Here is a 14,289-nt window from a genome sequence, read left to right as displayed (position 1 = left end):
GATACGAACGATGTTCATCAGAGCCGAAAGGAGCAAAGTACGGATCGAGTTAATTGGAAATTGCTCGGTTCGTTTGCGAACAACGCGAATGACGCGAACAATGGCCTGGTAATTCGTGTGACGGCTCTTTAAGGCAGCTTTTGTTAAAGAAACGCTGTCACGGACAACGGAGGCCACCCTTTCTAACGAGTCTCTCTGTTCGTTTCGAATATCACGCGAGAAATACGAAATCAACGAGCGTTTGTTTCGATTTATTTCCATGTAGAAACTTTTGACACGAGGACTCGGATATCCTTCGCGTCACAAGTCTCTACTACAACTTTTAAAAACGTACAACGAATTTGGCAAAGATTCGTATAAACATCGCGTCGTCGCTTTTTGTATATTTTATCGCAGATCGGATTATAGAGGTTTAAAGAGTTCTGACGAAAAAGTTTTGAAGTGAAGTGAGAATCGCGATATACAGAAAATAAACGAGAGAAATGCGTAATACGGAAAGAAATACAGCTAGCCCAGAAAAGGTACTAATACTATTTGTTCGGACTGATCGATTCTTTCAATTGCTTTTGTTCTTAAAAATGGTATCTTGCCGAAGAAATGCCTAAGAGGGTGCTATTATCATAAATCTTCTCACAAAAGAATCAATTACGCGGATAGAAAGATTTGTTCGTTAATTCAAGGCGAACTCCTTGAATTTTCATGAAAGCGTGATAAGATCGTAACACGAGTACTTGACATTCAGATGGTATTTAGTTGTTCCATGAGCGATATTTTAATATATTGCCCTGTTTCTGCAAATTTTGCGAAACGACGCTACGTAGATGATCTCTACCTTTCGGATAACTTACGATATTACTTTTCGAAATATCTGTATCCAATTAACCTTTGCTTCGTTGTAATAACGAGAGCGGTTACAACTTTGAGCGAAGTTTCGTCAAATGTCGCGTCGTAAAATGTCAAAAGATTGCTAAAATCAATTGCCCTCTGCGATCTCGCGTTCGAATAAAAAATCACACAAACTCGTCAACTCCTTGGAAGTAATACACGTAAGTATCAATTAAATGTACGATACAGCGCCGAAGATAAACCGTGAATAAGTCAGTTATCCATCGTTCGGAATAACAAGAAACGATGTAAATTAAGTAATAGAGAAATATAAGTGGTTATCGATAACAAATTCCCGTGCCATCGGATAATTCCAAACAAATTCCGAATGATTTAAAGTGCGATAAAATCGAGACAATCGACGTTCTATCATAACGAAAGTAACTGGCGAGTAACTAGTACGAGGGAAGCACGGGAGAGTGGCATAGTGGAACCGAGCCCCAATTTCCGAAGGAGACTCTGAGAAGTAGCGCAGGTTGGCGGGTGCAGGGACGCGGTCACCTCGGGACGTTCACCCCGTGCAGCCAGCGCACTCGATACACCCACCCCTGTCTGCGTGTGCGGGGGCGTACGTATACACGTTGAACTCGGGTGGCGTCCCGCTATCTACGACCCACGGCTTGCAGTCTGCCGTGCACGACCGCGGCTGTACGAGCTCTCCACCCCACGCTCTGTTCTTTCCACCCTTCCTCATTTACTTATTTTACGCGTCCTGTAATATTAAGATATACACGTGTATGCATATGCAGGCTCGTTTTCGAAACATCGTCTTTTTCAAATAAAACAATAATCGCATTTAGTACGTGTCACTGGTCGTAGTTGGAAATAAATAAGAGGCACGATATATTATTTGTTGAAGTTATACACCCGTGCAATAAATCACTCTGAACTATTATCTCGGATGGCACGCACGAAAATTTCACATGCATCTTACAAATGGTTCCACGGGCCATAAATTCATAAAGCACTTTCGTAGAACGTGCAAAGTAGAGTTAGAAAGTCGCGGTCTAACAAACTGGTTCCGTGGTACGGAACCATCAATGAAAATTCTAATTTCTTAAATATAAATAGCTAAATACACGCCTTTGTTTCTTGCGACGCAACAAGAGAGTAGAAATATTATTTCTTTAATTATTTTCACAATAACTAGATAAATTTATTTCCTTTACGGTCGATGCATTTTACCGTTAATCTCGATCTACGTGATTAAAATTTATTCGTATTGCTCGTGCTTTGCCTCCTCTATGTTGCGATTATATATTTTCAAAATTAAAATATCGTGATTTTATACATCTATCGCTCGAGAAACGATCAAAGGCGTGTCAATTATTTTTAATTAAATGGTTGAAACTTGAACGCCTTATACATATATCCCTGTGCAATCCTGTTGCCAGAGCATCCATCGCATAATCATTCGCAGCTGCATTTCTCTCGGCTTGTCCGCGTTTAGCCAAATGCGCGACCTAATTATCGGTGCATCGATCGTAACGATTAATCTGACTCGTTCTTTTGCTTCTTTTCCTTTCCCCCTTCTCTCCTTCTCGTCCTTTTTGTTCCCCTTTAGCCCCGGAAACGAGCGGAGTTGGGTTCGGAAGAATATTTCTCGAAATGGAAAACATCGTTTGACAGACGAAACAAGGAAGTTGCTCTACTTGCAACGGTCGCTCGAAACAGCCGGTGAATCCTCTATAGCCGAGCAGGATTAATGAAAAATCACAGACGGAAGAAAGACGGGATGATCAAAGACCAAAACCTCTTTTTTTTTTTCTAATCGTAAATAGTCGGAGACTGGATTATCGCGAAATATCTTTATACGCTTTGCTTGAAAAATTATATTAGCGGTGTGTAGATTCGAAAACTATGAAAAGATAATAGCCAACCAAAATGTATTTAAATACGAATAGGAAAGATGGATTACGCGTTCGAACGTTCGTGACAGAGGACCGTGGGAAATTTACACCGGACGAATTTCCGGTTTTTGTGATTTACACGGTGGTCAGCCGAGACAAAGTTTAAGAACATCCGCAGAAGCACGCGTGATTGCCCAAGGGAGAACCGTCCTCCTCTATAGAGCTACAAAAACGGCCTTGATTAACGATCAAATCGATTTCCGGGCAAATTTTATCCACTGTACTTTATCGAAACAATTTGTAACTTGAAAGTGTCGTCACGATGGAGGAACGTTTCCGAAGAACATTTGCAGCTAGTTCTGATGCTTCGATTTCGGCGGATTTTTATTAAAACTCTACTCACTGTTGGAACTTCGTTTTCTAGTTATTGTTAAATCGACAAGTTACGGAGAGAAAAATTTATTACCTTCTTTTATCTCTTCTTTTTGCTTCGTAGGGTGGAAAGTATTATAATGCGTTAGAAGAACGTCCTACTGCGATCCTCTACTATGAACGTTCTAATTCTTTACCTCCTACTACGGCTCCTTTTTTCCGCCTAAATCGGAAAAGTTCATCGTTACCCACTATCAGCGCCGCTAGATCAATTATGGATAGAAATCTCACAGTGGAATGTTTAGATCCTCGATTAGGAAGACGATATTTAAATACAATCCAGGGTTTACGGATAATCTCATAGATATCCGACGTTTCTATTTGAACTTTCTACCGGTAAGACCGGAAGATAAGCGACAATGGTCCATAAAAGTGACTTTAATTAATAAACAACAGTTGTGCTTTCAATTAGTTTTGCCGTTTCTCGCCAATTCCTTTCCGACCAAACTAAATCACGATTTAGTTTACAAATACGCGTCAGTTAATGAAAGTATCTGTAAAATTTTGTTTACGCGAATTTGATAAATATAAATGGAACATCTTTTGATAGAAAATAATGCAAGCTAATAGGAAAATTAAAATATCTATAAATAAAAAATAGTATTTGGCAATGGCGTGTAAATGAAACGTAGATCGAAAGATGCTAGTACGGAGCCTAAACGAAACGTAATTATAAATAAACTACGGATAAAAACTAAAACTAGGAAAAATTGATCAAACATACATACCTAATCTAATTCGTCTTTCTCGAATTCTTCGCTTCCTTGGCGTTTGACACGAATCTTACATCGTACGACGTGGTTCAATCGATTATAATTGATTTTAACGAAGATAAATCGTACGTAGGTGATCGCGATAGTCTCACGTTCGTGCAGCCACTTAATTGGGTTGACTCTTTGTTTGATTTTTCGAGGCGTGGACGACTAAGCTATCGAAATAGGATAATACCGGTACTCGAGCACTGCTCCGAATCGAACAATAGACAAGGTCATGATCTGGACAAGTGCTACTTCGATAAAACTGGGCTTGAAGCATCAGGTACCGATAAGTATACACAAATTTGAAGAGATTCGAAGCTCTTCAATTTTTATCTATCTATCGATCAATTTTTAACACGAGCGAATCCAATTTTCATTATCTACGATACTATATGTTAACAAATAATTTTCATACGGTATCCATCTCCACAGAAATATGTATCGTACAAATCGACGTATTTTTCGCGGAATTGCGTGTTAAATCACGTAACATTCGGCGAAAGGAAATCGTTGAAATTCCCGATAAGGTCCTCTTAACGAATTCGCGAAGATAAACGAGATCGTCTATTAAAATATTATATACCTAGTTGTTTAAACCGAATATTACTAAAAGATCCAAAGACAAATACCATGTAACGAGTTTAAAATAAAGATATAAAATTGATATGAGTAAAACAACAGAATTAGCGATTATTTTATTATTTGTAGAGGCAGAACGTGCGAAGAGCAAAGAAAAAGATAGCGATTTTACGAGTTATCCGTCTCGATGGACGGCGTGATCGTTCAGCCTCGAAAACGGCGCGTCCGCATTTTCCACGGCTCCGGCTGAATATACGTACGTAGGTATGCAGGTACACGGGCACACTAGCGTTCGCTTTGAAATGGAAATTGGCAGCGGTCTCGGGATTCTAGACTAACGACACGGCAAATCGAATTACCTTCGCACAGAGTCGATCATCGGAACACGGCGCGGCTGATTTCGCCGTTCGGGACCGCTTAGCCGTGCATTGGCATTCCCGATGCGTCAATGTATGCGTGTTCAGAGTTCAGAGGGTCTTTCGAAGCGAACAGCCACGTTAATCGAACCGCTGGTCATGAATTAACGAAAACGTTGCCAAAGTTCTTTTTTTTTCAAAAACGTTCCAATATGTTGCTTTAATTTCCAATTTCCGACTTGATCGAAAACGCATCTTAAATTTCGTGTAAATTCGAAAGAATCTTTTTTATTAAAATTAAAAAAGCTCGGCGATCGATTTAGAATAAAAGAGAAGAATTTATTCGTGTCTGTTCTATTTATCGTTCGGCTCTATCGATTCGTGTTTACAGATTTCTCGAAATATCGTTCGAACATCCCCGATATTTCAATTTCTTGCCTCCATCGGCATTTTGGTTCTATGAAACGAAATTTCTGGACCACGATGAGTGTCCTTGGATTGGGATCTTTAGAGATATCCGCGATGAGAGTTCGTCTTCGGTTATGTGTTTGGCAAATACTGTAATGTCGAAGGACGGGAGATATTGAAATACTTTTGAGCCGCATACTCCAAGCAAGATAGCTTCGCAGTATTTTAATAAAACGATGCATGCGAGTGATGTTAATCTGTTATAGCATATCGATTTTATTAGGCAGATGCTAAAATTATGGCCGTTTCTGCGTGGAAAATCTTTATCGATATTTAAGAATTGACATAATATTGACGAATCGATAGTTTTAATATTAAACAGCAACGTACACGTATCATCTGCGTATTCAATGATTTTTAATTAAAGTGACCATAAATACTCGACAGTCGTATCTTATTTTCCGTACCTTGCAGTATTTTCCTTGCCAATAATCGTTCCGACCAACCGCGGAAATTCGTCGCTCAACGAGAACTTGCTCGTTTTATAGACGAGATTCGTCGCGTTGTTATGCGCCGATTACCAGTCAAAGACAACGGTTGACCGATATCGCTATTAACGTAATCGTACGCGATTACACCCACCCGCCTCGTTTCCCGTTTAACCTCTAACGTTAAAAGCCGCTTTCGAATCACGGTTACAACGTAATTATAACGAGCTTCCGCGGATTTGCATAGTTTTCTAAACCGGCAAACACGAGCTCCACCTTTGAAATTGCGTTTCGCGCACCCTTTCGGCAAGGCGTGCTTTCGAGACCAGTTACTAGAAGTTCTAGCTTACCTTCTTTCGGGTGTTTGAAGAACGTTTGGAAAAACGACTGTTTGCCGACGATCGTGCTGAATTAAACGAGCTCACTTTTATTGCCACTCTTGACTCGAATGATGAAAACTTTGTACGTCTGTTTTTTATGGGTAGACTGCGGATTTTTATGCAGCTAAAACGCGTAAAAATATTCAAATATTCAAGTACACAGGAAATATGTCATATCGCGTAAGATATATGGCAAATTACGTAAAATACATACACACGATACACACATATAAATTACGGAATATAAATCATATTATTATCTACATTTAATTATCATAATTTCCGTTACAGTAAATAACAAATAGTTTTTTTCCAGGTTAGCGAATCGGTATCGTTTGTCTAATTTAGAAGCAAAAATAGATTGTTCAACGTCGCAAGATGTAATCGGGGTTTCTTCTAGCCCTCGTACGGATCTATCGTTCGGAATTTCTGAAATTTTCGATATCATATCGCAATCGGGAGCTTTCTTCGGAATTAACGATCAAACGATTAAATTCCTCTCTTATCAGTTTGCTAAAAGAATCGAGTATGTGCCTCATGGTTTCGGCAAATTCTATTTCTTACGGCAATCATCTTCGACATTTAGCAATGATATTCGAACAGCTGAATCGACGTCGTTTATGTAAGATATGGAAAACATATGTAATGCGAAAAATATGTATTCGCATAAAAATCCGCAAATTTATGGGATGTTTACGAAGCCTACTTGACAAGTCTAGTTGAGTGGCTCGGAAGAATTATAAGTAATACATATTTGTTTTCGTAAGTCGAACTTACTAACTCTTACCCTAATCTCTTATGTCAGGCACTCTGAAATCGACAAACATTTTTACTAAATAAACACCATCCGGACCACAGTTCTCGACAATAAATTACAGAGCAAAGATGCAGGAGAAACAGCGTGGACAATTTCCAGCACGAAAATCATCCCGCGGGGACGAAACTTCTTCCTGCCATGGAGCAATCATTTCATTTTGGGAGAAAGAGAAAGCTCTTTACCACCACCCACGGTAAAAACACCACCTCGAACACGAGTTCAATTTCGTTATAGTCTCTAGGTTTCTTTTAGGAGAGTAAACAAAGGGATCTAGAAAAATTCGCTCATTTCGTGTAGACGATATTCTCGGAAGAAAACGATACCCTCTGATCGAACGGTGCAGCTTCCTCTTCCGCTACTTAATCGATACTTGTCGATCTCGCAATGTCATACAAGTTTCGAAACAATTATTTAACGATTAACTGCTCTGTTTTACTTTTTACTCGAACGTTAAATTCCTATGTAAAACGAGGAGAATTCTACACGAACAAGACTGGCAACGACGATGTTCTACTTTAAATCGTATAAATAAAATTGAGCAAACGGTGTAAAAGCGATCGATAGCTAACCAAGATTGGGTCTACGACGTATTTTCTCGAACGTTTTATCGTATTTAAAAATAATATTTGTTTGGTCGTTTACACTTGTAACTCTTGACATTGGTATCCTAATATCCACATCGTTTTCACTGGATTTTCAAAGTTTAACGTTGCAAATGTCGCGTTCGATCCAAGAAGGGGATAAGGGGAAAAATTGAATAAAGTTTAAAAGTACTTTCCTCTGATAAAAGCTGGAATGAAAATTCTTGGATTAAATCTATGTTCGAGAAGTTAGAAGCGACGTATCGCCTTGAACTCGAACGTCAAGTAAAATCGATGACTTAACTCATTTTGCATTTTACAGCGCGAAGAAAGAACCATATTATTCTATATTGCCCAAGTAAATAACTATGTTTAAAGTTGTATGTTAAATGTTACATCGAAGCTGTTGGCGTGTACTTGGATAATGAATAAGGAAATCTGTCATACGTTTGTCCGACTAAACGTTTAAATTATTAAATAAGCGCTTAGATGGATGATTATCTGGAAAATTGGCTTCAATCGATAATATATGTCTCAATGGATTTCCATTTCTGAATCTTATTTAGTGGATGGTGAATTTATAATTAGATTACAATTATTTGTAGAATGAGTTTACTATATAAAATCGAGGAATTGTAGTGAAAATAGTTTACACGGTGAACAAGTCGGCTACTCCGTAGGAAACACTTGAATTCCTCGGAGAAAACAAACTGGCGAGGCATGTTGGCCGCGCGAGTGCGTGCTAATGACGTCGTTAGTCGTGCGACAATGCGACACGCTGACAATTGGCTGCTCTGGAGGCTCACGGCCGAATACCGTCTCTATCGCAATTATCGCGACCTTTGCGATTCGAGACCAGATGAACCGATCGTCGTCCCTCGAACGAAACTCTTTTCTGTCAATTTACTCGCTGAAAAGCTACCGAACGAAAATAGCGAACGAAAAACGAATTGTTTGATTCGGAAGCAACTAGAATCGCTAAGGAATATAGAAAGTTCTTGCTCATACGGAAGTAAAATTAATTTCACCTGACGATGGAAAAATACGATCGATCGAACGATGCAAAAGCCACGTTTCAATCGTTACGATCGAAAAAGCTTGAATAGCTCTTCTGCATAATATTTGTTGTAGGATATTTTCTATTGATAAAAGGTATAATACTCAAACACGAGGAAGCGGAGGTAAAGATGACGATAAAACAAACATCTGACGAGGAAGGAATTATCGATAGGAAATACTTCGATTCGGAATAAGATATAGTCCGCTAAAACGGGAAACGACGATGATCTTATTAGGTTTCAATAACCTTTAACGCCGCCAGCGACAGCATTACGGTCCTAACGTGGATAATAAAGTGGATACAAGGCAGTAACGGTGCCCGCTCGGTGAAAACAAACGATCGATGCGAAGGATCCCTCGGTGGATCTTGGTAAATCTCGCTGGAACACTTTATCCGCGCGCGTTCCTGCTTCGCATTCGCGACACATACCTCCGAAGACGCGCAGAATCGTAGAGACGACCCCTTTACGTCTGTGCTCGCCCTTCGATCCGGTTTAAACAACCGTAATTAGATGGACGTTACATGGGATACACGCACGTAACAATCTCTAATCAATCGGACGATCTACCCTCGACGAAATTATATTTACTGCTCGTTATCCCCTCCTTCGAATCGGCATTAACTGACCCGTTTAATTAATCGTCGTTAAATCGATGAAGCGCGCGAGCACAAGTCTACAGAGGAATTAAGCCTTCCTTGGACATAAATTTGGCAACGATCGTGATCCAGCCAGCGAGAAATTGAAAAGATTTGGCTTTCTGCCGCGTTTATACACAAACAGCTCGACAGAGTCCCTATGTTATATTTCCATTATAACGATTTAAACGCAAAATGGTTGAAACTTTTTGAACGCGAATCGAACAAAACGTTGCATTAAATTATCGAATCGTTAAAAATATATTTCGCGAAAAAGTGCGATAAATAAATCGCTGAATCCATCGTGTACGCGAGCGCAAGCCTGCGAGAGATTAAAATTTCTTTCGAAAATAAACCCGGTGGGGATCAGAATGAAGCGCACGGGAAATTGAAAAGAATTCACGAGCTTTTCTTCGAGCTATGGAAGGAGTAAGTTTCGCGCGATTCCATTATAGAATAATTTATTCGCAGTTACTCGAGATGAAGCTGTCGGCCCTTGTGTGAAATCAGAATCGCGATACGCTCGGTGCATCGAGCGTGAACATGGCCCGCTCGAGAGGATCACGGAGGGATCGATTCCGTACTGGCAAGGGATCCCCGCCGAGCACGCTTCCACCCCCGTGACCCCCACGAGCTCGATCCAGAGAGTGGAGGCCCCTGCAACGACAAATCGACGCCGAACGAATCGCACCTTGCCTCCCCTTTAATCGCCTTCGATCCAATTTTTACGTTTTCTCTCCCACCGCTTCGCTCGATCACGCACGATCAATACTCGAGATCGGTAGCAGAGTTCCTCCGTTCGTTATACCATATCGTTGCCCGTATTAGATTCGTGTGTACGCAATCGTACAAAGAATCGTAAATGTAACAAGAATCCGCTTTTACGTTTACGATTTACCGTTTATCGTTTAAGAGAGTAGTGGATGGTGATTTGTAAGTACCGAATAATGTTTATGGAGAAAGTTTTGCGCTATAATAGATAAGAAGTTGCGAGTGGTCGATTTTTCGAAATTCGAGTGGTCGCGCCAAGCGGATTAGGAAGAATATTGATATAGAATCTTTTGCTATCGGAGATCCTAATGGATTAGACGAATAATTTCGAGCTTTTATATTAACGTGGAACGTTAATTATTCGAACCAATCGTCATGTACGTCATATACAATATATAAATATTAACAGATTTCGGATAGGTATGTAAGGAACTTTATGTTTCTCGCGTGTGACCATCGAATTCTCTATTAAACGATGTTTCGATAATCGATCGCTTCCTTAACCGGTGTTCTAATAGCTGAGATTCTTCCGTATATTTCGGATTTCTCGATATTAATAATCCTATGTATAGAATAGATTTGAAACGCCCTTGGAAAGCCAGCGATTTCATTAGTCCAATATAATTAAGCTCTCATAACCCAAGATCTATACCAAACACCCATTCCCCATAAAACGTTTCTTCGCACTCGCGAATCATTCTACGTAAACTTTAAATTCTCGATGCAATGTAAATGAATACTGTAACATTCTGGTACTCACGGACAAAGATGTTGCTCATCAGGGTAGCAGGCAGGCAGAAGACTATGACGAGGACATCGGCGACCGCGAGATTGACGATGAAGAAGTTGGTTACAGTCCGCATCCGCGGTGACCGATACACCACGGCTATGACGAAACTGTTGCCGATCAGACCGACGACAAAGACCAGAACGTAAGCGACACAGTAAACCGCCGACATGGCCATGCTGTGCCTGTACAGCCGATCGGGAATTTGTTCAGCGGTCGAGAGGTTCGCCGTCTTGCTGGCGTTCAAAAGTCCACCCTGCTCCTCCATCGATGTCCTCGGATTGGTCGTGATAGCCTCCGCGATCAGGTTATTGAGATAATCGCCAAGATCGTTCCTCATCTGCAAGAGGGTACCCGTGGTCTGTGGAATGGCCGAAACGGTGGTAGGCGGGACGTTTCCATTGTTACTTCTACGACGCGTATCAACGTCAAACTCCTCGGAGTCCGGCAGACGTAGCGATGCCATCTCCAGGAGAGGAGACGGTGGTTGCAGCATGGGTAACTTGATCGTGAACCGTTGAGTCGACGTTGTTTCGACCATCGGCCGAGTTGCGCTCTCTCGATATCGTGCTCGTTATATTTCCCTTGATATTCTGCACCGACGACGTCGCGTCGCGGTGTCGACGACCTCGGCTCGCCCGAGTTCCGCCTTCACCCTCGATTACGTACACCCCGTTCACCTGATCGATCCGTGTATCTGGATCTGCGCTTCCCTTTCCCCTCTATCGTCCTCTTTCGACCGATTTTCACGATACCGTGGTTGGTGTTTCCTTACGTTCGACTTATCCGTTCGAAGAATATCGATGCCGCGCGACACTCGATCATCGAGACGTCGTTGGACAGGAGACTCGCAGACTGTTCCAAGAGATTCACTGGAACCGGACGGATGTCGTGACCGAAGAAAACGCGCGGGGACGATGAATCGCGAGTATTTAAAAATATTTTAGCGGAAGAAGTAAGAGACGATCAACTAGCACGTGTACGAGAGCCTATCGAGCTTCGTCGCATCCCCTCGCGGAAAGACTGTACGATATCGAGCGCGGCGGGAGATGTTTGTTTCTTAACTTGTTCGATGAAAACTTTGTTCTGGTAGTTGGTCGATAGCCTCTGATTAGGAACGGAAGGTGAGATAAGAGATAGATGGATGGAGGGAGAAGTTTTTACGGAGGAGATAAAGGTGGAATAATATCGAGTGGAACGGGACACGAGATGTTCGAACGTGTGTAGCGTGATCCACGGAAAGGTGTCCCGGCCGAATGCTGAGCGACTAATGAGCTTGCTTTAGAAGACGACTGTGAACTGCCGCGAGATGCACCCGTAGCGGCGAGCTGTCTGGCGACGCGCCGTCACTGCGCAAGCGTTACCATCCACCGGCACATGCACCCGCATGCGAGCTACGTCGCGATCGTCGTAGTGGCGTACAGCTCGAGACCGGGAAGTAGCAAGATTCGAAGGGAATTATACGCAAAGGACGAACATAAGAAACAGAATTAAAGAATCTCGTCAATATCGTGATCGGAAATGGGCAAGTTCTATAGACTCGATAGTACGAGGATTTAAAAATGATAATTAAAGAAGATGTATAGACGTAAAAAGTAAATATAAAAATCAAAGGGACAGCCAAGACGATCCTTCAATTGCTTCGGGCAATTTATAATTTTATAAAACTATAGAGTACAAAGGATTTTTTGGTTCAGTTACAACGATAACAGGATTACTGGTAAATAAAATATTTGAAGATCTGTTTTAGAATACGATGTACCATGCTCTAATACGACATGTTTTATTTCATACGCGCTTTCGTATATTCTACCCCTACACGCGTTCCTTCAACTTCGGAGAAATCGCAGCCATTTAGCCACGCTGACGCCACGATGTATACTCTGTAAAACTTTGCTTTACAAACACGACAGTCAGTCGTACGATAGTCGAAAGTTCCTTCGCTTCCTCCACACACTTTCCATTACGACTTTTTATTTCTATGTTTGCGATATTGGTTACGACCGTGTTATTTAAACGTAGCAGCTTTCAACGAATGTATCCAATAAGCGTTGCCATCTCTTCCTTTTTATCGGCATGTAGCGACGATGATACTTCGCGTCACCCTAATAACGAAAAATATCTATAGGAAGAGCGAAGGAGACAAACAAACTGGATTAGAAATGAGCAAACTTCTTGCGATTGTCAAACGTTTTCCTCGTGAATGCCTACGATGAACTTGTATAACTCGGTTTCGAAGAAGCAACTTCTTCAGAGTTTCCGACACGACGGTAAAAGATTTCGTTCGAACCAAGACTTGGTTCTAATAATAGACAGACTGTTGTCTGAAATACTTTCAGCACTGATAATGGAACATAAATTTCGTTTTTCTAGTAGGAAAAAGTAATCAAACAACGAACGTTTCTACGAAATTATGTAATTCCTAAGACTCAAACTGTAGCGGAGATTTATAAAAAAAAATTCACGCATTTTCATACAAATATTGATAGGAATAATAGCATTAGAAATTTTTTCTCGATATTTAATTTGGATCTATGGAGTTTGCCATCGTTTATGCTATTCGTACTTCAAAACATATTTCTCTTTGTCAAAATCGATTTCCTGCAAGAAGAGAATACAAAGGAAGAATCGTGTGTCTATTTAACGTCTGAACGCTCAAAGCATAATTTTCCGCGTCTAACCGCTCGAGATCTTCTAGCCACAAAGAGAATTATAACGAACTTCACGCTGTTGCAAATCCGCGACAATCATCGTAAGATTTTCCTTATCGTTAACATTGTCACTAAAAACCAATAATTCTTTTCGCTTAATTTTTCCGCGATTAACCTTCATTATGAGATATTCGCTATTCTTGTAAAAAACAAAAAGGAACTATCGTCGTCAAACCATTCGATATCGCAAACAATGTTTCCTTTTCGTTAAAAATTACAATGGCGTATCATAAAAATCATACATCTTTCTCTAACTCCTATAACTTATTCTGCACATATTTATCGTTGGCATTTTCAATTTGTAAAGTTTCCAAATTTTCCAACTATCATCCAACTACCTTTTCCTAGTTTCGTAAAATTTCGTTCGTCGCGTTATGTTAAAATACAGTAAGTCCTATGCCAAAGAGTTCGCCTAAATTCCAATAACCTTGTTTCGCGTAAATTTGAACGACTAGTCTCGCTATTTTCTTCTATTCTTTGTCAGTGTCTCGAGCATAGCGTAACCTAAATCTATTGTCAAAGATAATGATTAGAAAGAGTATGCAAAAAGTATTGTCTTTTCCATTTGTTCGTGATAGATTTATTCCTCTGTCGAAGGACTCGAAGGTTCTGCTCCGCGTAAATTGCAATGCGATTCTCCGATTTGAATTCAAGCAAGTATTGTACGTGTGCAATATGGCGACCGCTTAAAATCGAAACGACGCTACGTTCGAACATTGAACTACCAAATTTTTAAATATAAAACTTTCTACTCACTGTATGAAATAACTGGAGAATACAAGCACCTCGT

General features: G+C 40.6%; 1 protein-coding gene across 1 annotated transcript in view; it reads right to left on the bottom strand.

Moving 5' to 3' along the window:
• Sifr (SIFamide receptor) overlaps positions 1 to 12,290 on the bottom strand; it is a 58,221-nt gene extending 45,931 nt beyond the window's left edge. Inside the window, exon 1 of the mRNA XM_072010080.1 lies at positions 10,762 to 12,290. Within this exon, the coding sequence (XP_071866181.1) occupies positions 10,762 to 11,329 (568 nt within the window). The 5' untranslated portion in view covers positions 11,330 to 12,290. The remainder of the gene's footprint in view (positions 1 to 10,761) is intronic.
• Between the last annotated feature and the right edge of the window lie 1,999 nt (positions 12,291 to 14,289).

The sequence above is a fragment of the Bombus fervidus genome, chromosome 9 (assembly GCF_041682495.2).
Source record: "Bombus fervidus isolate BK054 chromosome 9, iyBomFerv1, whole genome shotgun sequence".
NCBI lineage: Eukaryota > Metazoa > Arthropoda > Insecta > Hymenoptera > Apidae > Bombus > Bombus fervidus.
Note: the sequence above shows the minus strand (reverse complement) of the source record. Positions and strands in the feature narration are given on the sequence as shown.